The sequence below is a fragment of the Excalfactoria chinensis genome, chromosome 1 (assembly GCF_039878825.1).
Source record: "Excalfactoria chinensis isolate bCotChi1 chromosome 1, bCotChi1.hap2, whole genome shotgun sequence".
Taxonomy (NCBI): domain Eukaryota; kingdom Metazoa; phylum Chordata; class Aves; order Galliformes; family Phasianidae; genus Excalfactoria; species Excalfactoria chinensis.
In genome coordinates, this window is record NC_092825.1 from 181,863,966 (window position 1) to 181,877,042 (window position 13,077).

The 13,077-nt window shown below is 63.4% G+C and overlaps 2 protein-coding genes across 3 annotated transcripts; one reads left to right on the forward strand and one right to left on the reverse strand.

Moving 5' to 3' along the window:
- The first annotated feature begins 84 nt into the window (after positions 1-84).
- On the forward strand, positions 85-4,798 carry XNDC1N (XRCC1 N-terminal domain containing 1, N-terminal like). Of its 2 annotated transcripts, none has more exons than XM_072327002.1 (10): positions 85-133; positions 2,005-2,083; positions 2,190-2,328; positions 2,501-2,656; positions 2,753-2,898; positions 2,992-3,071; positions 3,288-3,487; positions 3,650-3,713; positions 3,846-3,940; positions 4,024-4,798. In XM_072327002.1, exons 2-10 carry the CDS (start codon positions 2,039-2,041, stop codon positions 4,194-4,196), a joined length of 1,098 nt encoding a protein of 365 aa, XP_072183103.1. In that variant the 5' UTR covers positions 85-133; positions 2,005-2,038; the 3' UTR covers positions 4,197-4,798. The 2 variants fall into 2 exon arrangements, with proteins under 2 accessions (XP_072183103.1, XP_072183104.1); XM_072327003.1 differs by having other exon boundaries at positions 3,861-3,940.
- Positions 4,799-4,924: 126 nt separating this feature from the next.
- NUMA1 (nuclear mitotic apparatus protein 1) lies at positions 4,925-13,071 on the reverse strand. Its single transcript, XM_072327001.1, has 15 exons — positions 13,019-13,071; positions 12,810-12,932; positions 8,998-12,411; positions 8,465-8,506; positions 7,779-7,847; positions 7,585-7,695; positions 7,277-7,495; positions 7,040-7,197; positions 6,712-6,958; positions 6,365-6,635; positions 6,135-6,271; positions 5,822-6,043; positions 5,531-5,632; positions 5,275-5,442; positions 4,925-5,181 (listed from the first exon to the last, which is right to left on the reverse strand). Exons 2-15 carry the CDS (start codon positions 12,825-12,827, stop codon positions 5,146-5,148), a joined length of 5,214 nt encoding a protein of 1,737 aa, XP_072183102.1. The 5' UTR covers positions 12,828-12,932; positions 13,019-13,071; the 3' UTR covers positions 4,925-5,145.
- Positions 13,072-13,077: the final 6 nt, after the last annotated feature.

Consider the following 13,077-nt stretch of genomic DNA (forward strand, 5'->3'; position numbering starts at 1 on the left):
AAACCGGAACCGGAAGTTGGGCGTTGTGTCCGATGGGGAAACAGACGGGCGGAAACAGGAAGTGGGAAAAGGGGCTGGGGGGGGGTTGGGCCGGAAGCGGAAGAGGTGTCAGGAGTTTGGGCGGGAGATTCGGGTAGGGGGGAAGGGAGGTTGTGTGGGGGTGGGGGGCATGGGGGGCTATGGGGGGTAATGGGGGCCTATGGGGGGCTATGGGGGAGGAATGGGGACCTATGGGGGGAGAATGGGGAGCTATGGGGCAGAATGGGGGGCTATGGGGGGGGAATGGGGGGCAGTGGGGGGGAATGGGGTGTATGGGGGGAAATGGGGGGGGAATGAGAGTCTATGGGGGGGAATGGGGGACTATGGGGGACTATGGGGGGGCAATGGGGGGGAATGGGGGCAATGGGGGGCTATGGGGGGGCAATAGGGGCCTATGGGGGGCTATGGGGGGGGAATGGGGGGCAATAGGGGGGAATAAGGGCCTATGGGGGGCAATGGAGGGGAATGGGGGGCTATGGGGGGGCAATGGGGGGAGAATGGGGGGGCTATGGGGCAGAATGGGGGGCTATGTGGGGGGGAATAGGGGGGCTATGGGGGGAGACGGGGGGCAATGGGGGGCTATGGGGGGCAATAGGGGCCTATGGGGGGGAATGGGGGGCTATGGGGGGGGAATGGGGGGCAATAGGGGGGAATAAGGGCCTATGGGTGCAATGGAGGGGAATGGGGGGCTATGGGGGGGCAATGGAGGCCTATGGGGGGGGAATGGGGGGCTATGTGGGGAGAATGGGGGGCTATGGGGAGGCAATGGGGGGGAATGGGGGGCTATGTGGGGGGGAATAGGGGGGCTATGGGGGGAGACGGGGGGCAATGGGGGTAATGGGGGGCTATGGGGGAGAATGGGGGGGAATGGGGGGCTATGGGGGGGGAATGGGGGGAAATAGGGGGCTACGGGGGGCTATAGGGGGGAAATGGGAGGCTATAGGGGAGCAGTGGGGAGCTATGGGGGGGGAATGGGGGGCTATGGGGAGGGAATGGGGAGCAATGGGGGGCATGGGAGGCTATGGGGGGGCTATGGGGGAAATGGGGGGCTATAGGGGAGAATGGGGGGCAATGGGGGCCTATGGGGGGGGAATGGGGGGGCTACGGGGGGAGAATGGGGGTGCTATAGGGGGGGAATGGGGGGCTTTGGGGTGGAATGGGGGGCTAAGGGAGGTAATGGTGGGGCTATGGGGGGGAATGGGGGGCAATGGGGGACTATGGGGGGGGAATGGGGGGCTATGGGGAGCTAAGGGGGGCTATGGGGAAGGAATAAGGGGCTATGGGGGGGCAATGGGGGACTATGGGGGGGAATGGGGGGCTATGGGACGGCAATGGGGGGCTATGGGGCTCAGCTGGGGGGCTGTGTGGAGCTGGGGTGGTCTGAGGAGCTGTGGGGTGGGAATGAGGGGGGTTTGGGGTGGAATAGGGGCTGGGGGGTGGAAATGGGGGGCTATGGGGCTTGGTTGGGGGGCTGGGATGGGTCTGAGGGGCTGTGGGGTGTGAGTAGGGCTGGGGGTGGGAATGAGGGGTGTTGGGGTGGAAATGGGGGGCTATGGGGCTCAGTTGGGGGGCTGGGGGGGTCTGAGGAGCTGTGGGGTGAGAATGAGGGGGGTTTGGGATGGAATAGGGGCTGGGGGGTGGAGATGGGGGGCTATGGGGCTCGGTTGGGGGGCTGGGGGGGGGTCTGAGGGGCTATGGGGTGTGTGTAGGGCTGGGGGTGGAAATGAGAGGGGCTATGGGATGGAAATGGGGGGCTATGGGGCTCAGTTGTGGGGTTGGGTGGGGTCTGAGGGGCTGTGGGGTGTGAATAGGGCTGGGGGTGGGAAGGAGGGGGGTTGGGGTGGAAATGGGGGTCACCAAGTGTTGAATGGGGCTGGGATACAGCGGGAGGGCTGGGATCTTTATGGTGCTGTTAGAGCTCATCTCCCACCCAACACTTGCCTTATATCCCTTTATCCCTTCCAGCCTCCCAACCCAACCCTACACAGAACAGACCCCGATGGCTCCGGTAAAGATCAGCCACATCGTGTCCTTCTCCTCCCAGGTCTGTGCCCACGTTGTAGGCTGGGAGACCTGCAGCTCTTTATGTGTCTCTCCCTGCCTGGAGCTGAGCACAGCACGATGCTCTTATATCCCCCCCCCCCCTTTAGGACCCTCGATACCCGGTGGAGAACCTGCTGTGCCCCGATGGCCGCCAACCGTGGCTCAGCTGCCCCAAGGAACGCAGCCGGCAGCTGAAGGTGGAGCTGCAGCTGGAGAGGGCCGTCCCCATCGGCTACATTGATATCGGTACCGGGATATGGGGCTCAAGCTGTGGGGTAGGGATGAGCATCTTCCCCTTGTGCCCTTTGGAGGGGCTGGAATGAAGGCTTGGGATTGGCCAACAGACGCGCTCCAAGCCCTTGATGAGCAATGGGTGCTTCTTAAAGGCTTTGATGTAGTTCCCTGGGCTTTCATACAGGAAACTGGGGCTGTGCCTTCCTGCACATCGAGGTGGGTCGTTCCTCGTGGCCTTTAGACCGGCCCTACCTCACCCTGGTGCCCAGCGTGGCGCTGATGACACCATCCGACTCCAAGCTGGGCCGCAACCGCTGCAACGTCCGCATGTTTAAAGAAGGTAAAAGGCAAACCCATCCGCTCCAAGGGGCCTAATGTGATGTGGGGCCGCCCCATAGAGCCCCATAGCTTTGTCTTCCCCTCAATGACCCCACAGCAGATTTCCTGGTGCTGGCAGCTGGGCAGAAGTGGGACCGTCTGCGGCTCACCTGCAGCCAACCCTTCCATCGCTGCGGGCAGTTCGGGCTCTGCTTCATCCGCGTGCGCACCGCGCTGGAGCCCGAGCTCTGCCTCCCTGCAGCGGTAGGTTCAAATGGGAACGGGGGGGGGCTCCATTTCCAGCCCCACAGCAATGGGGGGCACGGAGCATCATTGGGATGTGGCCTCATCCTGCAGGACGACGCTGAGCACACGGGCAGCCCCAAACGCTCCAGCCCTGCCTCCTCGTGTCGGATTCCTTCTGCTGAAGCACAACTGTGAGTAGCTGTGGGGCTGGGCTTCATGTGTGGGGCTGGGCTTCATGTGTGGGGCTGAGGGGTGGATATGGGGTGAGCCTGGGGGTCTGCTCTACCCGCTCTAAACAGGGCTCTGGGTTAGCTCTGAGCTTCCCATGCCCGTTTCTCCTTGCATGGGAGGTAACCCCCAGCCCTGGGGGGCACAGAGCAATGGGGCTGATGGCTGTTTGCCCCCAGGAGCTCCAATGAGGAGCAGCTGAAGAGCAGCCTGCAGCAGTTGGAGCCCAGCGCTGCATCCCATGCCTGGAACCCGGCGTGTCTCAGCCGGCCGGCGCGTATGGTGCTGTCGGCAACACAGAGCCGTGCCATGAGACCCCCACCTCGAGTCAATGCGGGCGTAGGGAGCAGCACGGAGCAGGGACAGCCTGTAGTACGGGGTGAGTGAGGGGCTTCAGTGCTGTGCTTTCCCCCCTTGTATCCCACTGAGAGCTCTGTGGAGCCGGAGGGATGCTGGCTGTCCTGGGTCCAATAGGACACGCCTTAGAGGAAGCGGTGGCGGGGATGGATGAAGGAAGGATCTTTTCTTGCTCTCCTTGCAGCGTTGGAAGGCCCGGCAGCCCCCAAGCGAGCCCGCAGGCAGCCATGCAGCAGAGCTGGGGGCAGGTAATGGGTCTCTGTGTCACTCCGCTTCTCCCACCCTTGCTGTGATGTCGCTGCTTCGAGGCTTTCGTGCCCGATGTGGTTTGGGATCCAGCAGCTCCCTTCCCATCCTCACCCCACAACCCTTCCAAGCAGATCTTCTCTCACTAGGAATCCAGAGCCAGGAGGGAGAGCCAGAGCGCAGGATGAGAGCAGCGATGGGGACGTGGCTCCGTGCCCTATTTGCTCAGGTGGGTGCTCAAAGAGGCAGAGGATGGAGCAGAGATGAAGGCTCAGCCCCACGCTCTGCCACAACCCCCTTCCATCCCCACAGGGACCTTCAGCACAGCTCTGCTCCCCGCTCACGCCTCTCGCTGCGGTGAGGAAGACTCCGAGCCTGAAGTGGAGCTGCTTTGCTCTGCCAGCAGCCCGGTGATGTGCCCCATCTGCGGGCTGTGCTTCAGCGCAATGGAAGTGGAACAGCATTGCAGCACCTGTGGGGAGTAATGGACACCTCCCCTTCCCAGCAATGAGCTGCAGGGACTCGGCCCCACTGTGCTGTATGGGGCAGGGAATGGGCAACTGGTTGTGGCATGAGCACAGGAGGCAGCGGGGCCTGAGGGAGCCAAGGAAGAAGCTGCATCGCTATTAGTCGTGTGCGTGCAGCTGGAGCAGCCTGGACTGGAGCAGCAACTGTGAGTGGGCACCTCCATCCCAGTGTGGGATGTAAGGGGGGTGCGTGGAGACTGAGGTGTTGGGGGAGAGAAAGAAAGGAGAGCAAAGAGCTGGGGATGCAGCATTGCCTGCAGGGGGAGGAGGGCACTGAGCCCACAGCGATGGATGCAGAGCTGGGGATGATGGATACAGAGCTGGGGATGGCGATGGGTGCAGAGCTGGGGATGGTGATGGACGCAGAGCTGGGGATGGTGGACGCAGAGCTGGGGGGACGATGGATGCAGAGCTGGGGATGATGGATGCAGAGCTGGGGATGGCGATGGACGCGGAGCTGGGGGGGACGATGGATGCGGAGCTGGGGGGGACGATGGACGCGGAGCTGGGGAGGGCGATGGACGCGGAGCTGGGGAGGGCGATGGACGCAGAGCTGGGGAGGGCGATGGACGCAGAGCTGGGGAGGGCGATGGACGCAGAGCTGGGGAGGGCGATGGATGCAGATGGATGCAGAGCTGGGGATGACGTGGCGGTTCCTCCTGCCCTTTAGAAACGGGATTCCAAGAGCAGGAGAAAAATACAATTTATTTACAAGTAGAAACACTTTGAAAAAGGTCTCGTCTCCCCTCCGGGAGGGCAGCAGGGAGCCAAGGTCCCTCGGGGACTAAAGTCACCATCCCGTTCCCTCTGCACCCCATCCCACGCCGTGCCCCACAGCGGTCCCGAATCCCTTTGGTGTTGCTGAGCTGTGGGGCAGGGAGGGGTTGAAGGAACAGGCTGGGAAACCTCAGAACTTGGTGTCCTTCAGCGCTCTGCGGCCGGCCTGCAAGAGAGAGATGGGTGAGGGTCGGTCACCCCACAAATGGGGGGGGAGGGGCTCAGGAGGTGCCCCCCAACCCCATCCTGTGTTGCCCACCTTGCCCTTGGGGGACTTGGAGGAGGCGATGCGGGGTGAGCGGCGCGCGGTGCCACGGGGGGAGTTCTTGGGGGTGGTTTTCCTGTTGGCAGCCCGGCGCAGCAGGCTGTTCCCCAGCTTCTTGGGGGTGTTGAGGATGCTGAAGGCCATCGACTGGCGTCGCTCGGGCTGGGAGGAAAAGGAAGGACGGTGAGGAGCTCGGGGTGGGATAGGAGGGAGCTCTGGTTCTCCTTCCCAGTCCCTTTGAGTTGCCCACCTGTTTGCTGGGCGCCTGCTGCTCGCTCCGCCGGCTGAGGTGGGAGCTGCGCCTCTCGCGGGGGGTCTGGGGGCGTGGGAAGCAGCTGACGGGCTTCTTGGACTGGGAGAGAAAGGCAAGAGAGGGGAGCAGTGGGGACGGTCAGTAGGAGAGGAGAACGTGGGACCAGCACCAGGGAAAGGGGTAGGGAAAGAGAAGGGCTCAGAGCTGCCCTTGGCACTGGGGGGTCTCCATTACCCAGCAGCACGTGGCATATTGCACCCCAATCTTTGGGTGGGGGTCTCCACTCACCTCGGGGGTGTCGGGGCCCTGGTGGGATTCATCTGAGAGCCGTTTGCGTTGCTGCCGGGTGGTGATGCTGCTGTGAGCCCATTTCCCCCCTCCCATGGTGCCGCGGCGGGTTGCCGTCCCCTCGGCGATCTGCGAGGGCTGCATGCTGGCGCGGCGCAGCGTCTCCGTCGGGTCGCCCATCTTCATCTCCTCATCCGTGATGGTGCCCAGCAAGTCAGAAGGCTGCAGGGGGGGAAGGAGAGCAGGAGTCAGGGGCTGCGTGCGCCCCAACAACCCCCCGCCGTGCTGGGGTAGGGTGGCTGCGTGCCCTGACCCGGCTCTCCAGGGGGTAGCAGGTCTTGAGGTGGGGTGGGCAGGCGCGGTTGCGCTGCTGCAGCTCGGCGATGCGGTTCCAATCGTCCAACTGCTCCGGTTCATCCTGGCACGTCCCCAAGTAGATGCTGCTGCGACCTGAAGGCGAAGCGGTGTGAGCTGGTGAGGGGCAGCCCGGCCTTCAGCCCAGGATAATATTGAGCTCCATTCCCACCCGCCGGCCCCGCTCACCCAAACTGGAGCTGCTGCCCGCCTGCGAGCGCCGCAACGCGCTGCGTGTGGCCGGCCGGTAGCCGGGGAGGCTGAGCAGTGCAGAGTGACCTGATGGCTCCTGAGGGGAGGAGGTGTCCAGCTTGGTCAGGGAGTCCTGAGAGGAGAAGCTGGCCAGGGAGCGCGCAGAGCGCAGCCGGGACCGCACCGGGGCGGCTTTCTGGGGCTGCTCGGAGAGGATGCTGCTGAAGGACGCGTCCGCGCCGCCCGGCTCCTCCGCGGTGGTCTCTTTCTGGCAGGAGACAGAGGGGAAGGGTGAGATGAAGCAGAGCCCCCCAGCCCGGCGTCCGGCCTGCCCCCCTCCTCACCTTGGTCATGGTGATGTTGATGATCTGCGTGGTGCGGCGGCGCCCCGAGCGCGTCCTGCAGCCCGACTCCAATGAGACGTCGCCCAGAGAACCAGCACTGCTCTCCAGCTTGGGCTGCGTGCGGCTGGCGATAGGTGTGAAGTAGAGGCTCTCCAAGGACTCCACCTTCCGTGGCAGCCGCTGTGATGCGCGTGGTTCTGTGCCATCCGGCATGGCCGAGCCGTCCGAGTGCGAGCGGGTGGCTTTCCTGCAGGATGGGGCACGAGGGCTGAGCGTGGGGCTGGGGGTGAAGCGGGGCTGGGGGTGGCGCGGAGCAGCACAGCAGTACCTGGTGGAGTTGAGTGGCTGCCCCTCGTCCAGGCTGAGGTCCAGGCTGTCGGTGCTGAGGTCGGAGGGGTTTTGGCGGTAGCTCTCCGGTTCCTTCAGCGTGGCTTTGGGGGCCGGGAACTTGCCGAGCTCCCGAAGCTGCTGGTCGGCCAATGCCAGCTGGGGGGAGGCAGGGAGAGTTGGGCCAACTTTGCAGCAAGGAAAGAGGAAGAGGAAGGCAGAGTGGGGCCGTGCCTACCTGCGCCTCCAGGCTGCGGACCTGCCCGCTCAGCTCCCTGCAGCTCAGCTCAGCCTCCTTGGCCTGCAGCACGCTCTGCTGCAGCTCCTTGGCCAAGCGCTCCGACTCCGTCCTCAGCTCCGTGTTCTCCTTCTGCAGCTGCTCCATGGCCTTCAGCTTCTCTGCCAGGTCCTGGTTCTGCTGCTTCTTGGCGTCGTAGTGAGTTTTCGCCTTTTCCATCTGGGAAGAAGCAGGAGAAGGAAAATAATCAGCAGCCCGTCAAGGTTCCCCACCGTGCACAGGGATGGTGACAGTTTGCAGCAGCACACCTGTGCTTTGTAGTGCTCAGCTGCCTGCTCTTTCTGTGCCAGCTGTTCCTGCAGCTCTGCCACCTTCTCCTGCTGGCGCGTGGCCTCGCTCTGCAGCTCTCCTTCCAGCACCTGCGTGGAAGAGATCGGGTCAGAACACCCCTCCAGCTCCACAGCAGAGCCAACCCAGCTGCCAAGCATCCTCATCCACAGACCTTAACTCTCTGCTGCTGGCTCCGTGTGGCCTTCTCGTGCTGTGCCAGCTTCTTATTCAGCTCCTCCACCTGGCAGGACACAGGTTGGTCACCCGAGGGCAGCAGGAAGAGAAGAGAACCTCCCTGCTCCCCCCACCCCTGGCCGTCCCCTCGCACACCCGTGGCCGACGCAGCCGTTTCCAGTGCCAACTGTCCGCAGTGGGATCAAGCAGCAGGAGGAAGCTTAGCCCCCAAATGGTTTTGCCGTGCCAAAGTTCAGCGTGCTGCCCCAGAGGCCGTCACCTCCCCAGGGACAAGGGTGTCATCCTGCAAAGCCCCTGGGCTGGGGACAGGGCTGGGGGCTTTATCCCCCCACAGCGTGGGGCAGGGGGATGGGGATGACCCCGTAAGCAGCAGCCCCACGTTGGCTGTTTGAGCAGCAGCAGCTCCCCAGAGGTTGGCTCTGAGATCGGTGCTGCGTTAAAAAAATATGATGAAACACAAACAAAAATAAACCCAAAATCCAACGCCTCCAGCCCAATCTGCGAGGGTGGGTGGATGGGTGGGACCCTGCTCCTGCTCCCCGTGGGGTGGACATGAGAGGACCAGAGATCTGGAGCTGGGGACACCCTGCAGCAGCTCTGCTGGCAGGCGGATGGGGCCGCGCGCCGTCACCGTTTAAGCAGCCGATGCTCGCTGTGTGTTACCTGCTTTGCTTGTTCTTTCTGAAATACCTCCAGCTGCTCCACCTGTGGCAAGCAAAAAGGAAAAGGTGGATACATGGCATGTGAAGGGCGCTGCCCACCACCACCACCACCACCACCACCACCACCACCCCCAGGTCTGGGAGACCCCCACCAGCTCCCACACCCTGAGGAGCCCAGGAGAAGGGTTTGTAGGGCTGGGAAGAAACCTGGGCTTCCCCTGTCTTGAGTGTGGGCCCTAAAATAACTCCTGGCTTAGGAACAGGGATGAGGTGGGAGCAAAGACACCTGGGGCCGTAAGACACCACCTGGCTTAGGAATGGGGATGAGGTGGGAGCAGAGCCCTGGCTCTGAGGCCTCTTGGGAAGCTTATAGGCAACCAGCTCAGCTGGAAGCCACCACAGCCCTGAGCAGACCCAGCAGAAGTAAGTGACACGGAGCCCACGTGTCCTCCCCATGGCACAGCTCAATCCCAAGTGCTCTGCCCCAAAATCCACATCATGCACCCACACCGTGGAGCTCCGCCAGCCCTTTACCTGCGCCATCAGCTTCTGCCTCTCCTCCTGGAACTTCTGCCTCTCCTCCAGCACCTTCACCTTGGCGTTTTCATACTTATTGCTCATCACCTCCAGCTTCCTGGCCACTTCCTCAGCCTCCTGCCTGCTGTTGGCCATCGTCTTCTCCGCCTCCAGCCTCACGCACTCCAGCTCCTGTGTGTGCTTCTCCCTTGCTTGCCCCAGCTCAGCATCCAGACGCTGCTGCCCGCGGCTCACACTCTCACTCAGCACACGGTTCTCCTCAGCCAGCTGGCTGTTGGCTGCTTGCAGGGCTGCCAGCCTCTCACTGGAGCTCGTTGCCTCTTTCTGCAGCCGCTGCAGCGCACGCTCCTGCTCAGCTGCTTTGTCGCGCAGGGCCGGAAGCTCAGACACCTCCAGCCTGGCCCGGGCCAGCTCTGCCTGCAGCGCATTGGTGGCCTTCACCCTCTGCTCCAGGTCCTCGCGGTGCTTGCTCTCCAGTGAGGCACGTTCAGCTTGCAGCTGCTGGCACAAGTGTTTCAGTGGCACCACCTCTCCGGCCAACGCCTGGGCACTGCCCAGCTCCTGCTGCAGGGAGGAGAGGAGCTGCTCCTTCTGGAAGAACTTGTCCTGGCAGACCTTCACCTCCTGCCGCAGCTCTTCCTCGCGCTCGTTCTGACAGTGCCGGTCCCTCTTCAGTGCCTCGATGGTCATCCGCTGCTTCTCCATCTCCTCCTGGCACCGCTGCACCTCCACCTTCATCAGCGAGCAGCGCTCGGCTGCCCGCGACGCGGCCGTGGCCATCTCAGTCTGCAACACCCGCAGCCTCTCCTCCAGCTTCTTGCTCTTCTCCGACTCAGCCATGATCAGGCGCTTCAGCTCTTTGCTTTCACCCTCCTTCTCGGTCAGCTGCCGGTGCAGGATGGACACCTCGTGCTCCAGGCTGCCCAACAGGCTGTTCTTCCTCTCCAGCTCCTGGATGCACTGCGACAGCTGCTCCTTCCAGCCCTCCTCCAGGTGGCCCTTCTGTGCCGCAGCACGCAGGGACGCCGCCTCCTTCTCGGCAGCAGCCACGGCTGTTTTGCTCTGAGCCAGCTCCTTGCTCTTGTCTTGCAGCTCCTTCCTCAGGCTCTCCACGGTGCCATCCTGCAGGGCCTGGGCTGAGCGCGAGGCCTCCAGCAGCCTCTGCAGCTCCGCCGCCATCTCCCGGTGCTGCGCTGCTTCCCTCCGCGACGTCTCCAGCTCTGCCTGCTGCTGCTGGGATGCGGCGGCCCGGCCTTCAGCCACGGCTTTCTCCAGCCCGGCGATGGTGTCCTGCTGCTCCCGGCACTTCTGCTCCAGCCGCTCCACTTCCACACTCAGCATCTGGGCCTCCTTCAGCTTCTCCTGGTAGAGGTCCTGGCTGGAGCCGGACTCCTGCTCTCGGTGGCGGATCTTCTCCTCCAGGTTTTTGAGGGATGCTTCCTTGGCGTACACTGCCTTGATGCTTTCCACTTCAGCATCCCGGCTCCGGGCAGCCTCCAGGAAGCCCTGCAGCTCGCTGTCCATCTTGGATGCTCGTTCTTTCACCGCTTCCACCGAGGCGAGCTCCCCTTTCAGCTTGCTGACCGTCTTCTGCAGGTCCCTCAGCTCCTCGCCCCGCGAGACGTTCTTCAGCCGCAGCTCATCCAGCTCGCCCTCCTTCTCTTCGATCAGCTCCAAGGACCGTGCCAGCTCCTGCTGGTGCGCCGAGCGCTCCACCCGTTGCTCGTTGATGGAGTTTTGCAGCTGTACCTCCAGCTCTGCCTTCCGTGCTTTCTCAGCTGCGCAATCGGCCCTGGCATCCTCCAGCTCCTTCTGCAGGCGCTTTGCCTCCTCCTCGCACCGTGCCAATTCCTGCCCGTGCTCCCGTGCCGCCTCTTCCAGTGCTGCACTCAGCCGGGCCACCTCACTGGCCTCCTGCGTGGCCACAGCTTCCAGCTCCTTGGACTTCAGCCTCTCCTGTGACAGCTCCTTGGAGATGGCCTCGAGTGTTTCATTTGCCTTCCGCACCTCCGCCTCCAGCTTCACCACGCGCTCGGCGCTCACCAGCTTCTCCTGCTCCTTGCCTTCCTTCTCCTTAGCACTGGCCAGCTGGGCCTGGAGGGCGGCCAGCTGCTCCTGCTGCTCACTGGCCATGCGTGCTATGCAGGCTTCCAGCTCTGCCACCCTCTTCTGCTCGGCCTGCAGTCGCTGGCAGGCCTGCCCGTGCTCCCGGCTCAGCTCCTGCAGCCTCTTCTCCAGCCTGCCACGCTCTCCTTCTTCCCCCTTGGCCACCTCGGCCAGCTGCTGCTGCAGGGCTGCCGTCTCCTCCCGGTGCTCCTCTGCCACCTGCTGCAGCCGTGCCTCCAGTGCCTGCCTCCTGGCCACCTCCTCTCCTCGCTCCTGCAGGGCCTGCTCCCCACGCTGCACCAGCTGCTGCTTCTCCGCCTCCAGCTCTGCAATCCTGGCCAGGTTCCCCTCCAGACTCTCGGCCGCCCTCCTCTTCTCGTCCTCCAGGATGCCCTCAGTGTTGCGCACCGACTCCTCCAGGAAGAGCAGCCGCTCCTGCAGGCGCGTGTTCTCCTTGGCCACCTTCTCCTTGTCAGCCAGCTTCTGCTGGCTCTCCTTCAGCTTGCCCTCCAGCTCCCGCAGCTGGGCTCGCAGTGTCTCGGCGCTCCCCGCTTGGGCTGAGCTCTGCTGGCACTGTGCGCTGAGCTCAAGGATGCGGGCTTGCAGCTCTTGGACCTTCTGATTCAACTCAGCCTTCTCCTGCTGCATTTCCATGGTTGAAGCTTTGCTGGCCGCCTCCAGGCTTTGCAGCTGGCTGTTCAGGGCCACCAGCTGCGTTTCCTTGGCTTGCTGCAAGTGCTGCAGCTGCTGCAGGGCTGCATCCCTCTCCTGGGCAGCTTTCTCACACTCAGCCCCGAGCTGCCTGGCTTTCCCTTCTGCCTCCTGCGTGACCCGTGCCAGCTCCTCCTCCCTGTGCTTCAGGCTGGCACCCAGCTGCTCCACACGCCGGCTCAGCTCGCTGACAGCCTCCTGTGAGGCCACGTCCCGGCGCCGCAGCTCCTCTGCTTGCGCCCGCTCTTGCTCTGCCTGCAGCCGCAGCCCAGCTGCCTCCTGCTCCTGCTGCCGCAGGAATCCACTCAGCTTGCCCACCTCAGCCGTCAGTGCATCCGCCTGGGCCGTCAGGCGAGCCTCCTGCGCCCGCAGCTCCTGCTCCAGCTTCTCCTTGGCCAGGTGCAGCTCGGAGACGGAGCTCTGCAGGTTGGAGATGTGGGTGCCAAGCTGGAGCTTCTCCACCTCGAAGCGGCTGCGCTCCGCCTGCAGGGCTGCATCCCGCTGGCTCTTCTCTTCCTCCAGCCGCAGGACGGAGGCTTGGAGCTCGATGCCTTTGGTGGTGAGGCTGGACACCTCCTGCTTGAGCTCTTCCAGCTGGCGGAGAGAAAAAGGAAGGAGGAAAAACATAACAAAAACATCCCCAGACGTCACTTGAGCAGCATGCAGCAATTACATAAGAAGTTTATGGCCAGTGAGCCCACTGCACACCCCCAACAAGCCGAGCCCTGCCTTCACTTCAGGCATTTCTGAGAGCAAACCCCTTCCTCCACCGTGCAGAAGCAGCCCCATCCCCACTGGGGCAGCCAGCAGGGAGCTGCAGTCCCAAACTCCATGCAGATGGCATGCTCAGTCCCACAGCATGCACTTGAAGGGAGAACCCAGCTCTGTCCCCTCACTGCTGCATGCTGGAGCACAGCAGGATGGGCTGCCGGGCACTGCTGTGGCTGGAGGAGCTTTGAGCTTGCTCTCATCACAAACAACCTGCCCCGTACCTTCAGGACATCGCCCATGACCTCTCCTTTTTCCTGCGTGCTGCAGTCCCCAAGCTTGGCCAGCTGGTCTTCCAGCAAGGAAATCTTCCCCTGCAGGATCTCGACCTTCTCTTCTAGACATTTCTGCAAACACAGAGAGGGGATGGAGCAGGGCAGGATGCAGGGGGACACCTGCTGCTCTCAGGTGACACCCGTCCCCAGCCCCTCACCTTTTCCTGCAGCACAGCCCGCAGCTCACCCTCCAGCTGCTCCTGCTTTGCTTGGGACT

What these genes read in the sequence shown, in the direction of transcription:
- XNDC1N (XM_072327002.1), top strand. Translation starts at nt 2,039, where the DNA reads ATGGCTCCGGTAAAGATCAGCCACATCGTGTCCTTCTCCTCCCAG. An exon ending in AGCTCTGCCTCCCTGCAGCG is followed by an intron (nt 2,899 to 2,991) that starts GTAGGTTCAAAT and finishes CTCATCCTGCAG; the next exon opens with GACGACGCTGAGCACACGGG. An exon ending in TGCAGCAGAGCTGGGGGCAG is followed by an intron (nt 3,714 to 3,845) that starts GTAATGGGTCTC and finishes CCTTCCAAGCAG; the next exon opens with ATCTTCTCTCACTAGGAATC.
- NUMA1 (XM_072327001.1), bottom strand. An exon ending in GGCAGAAGCTGATGGCGCAG is followed by an intron (nt 8,507 to 8,997) that starts GTAAAGGGCTGG and finishes TGCTTGCCACAG; the next exon opens with GTGGAGCAGCTGGAGGTATT. An exon ending in TCCGCAGCCTGGAGGCGCAG is followed by an intron (nt 7,198 to 7,276) that starts GTAGGCACGGCC and finishes GCCTCCCCCCAG; the next exon opens with CTGGCATTGGCCGACCAGCA.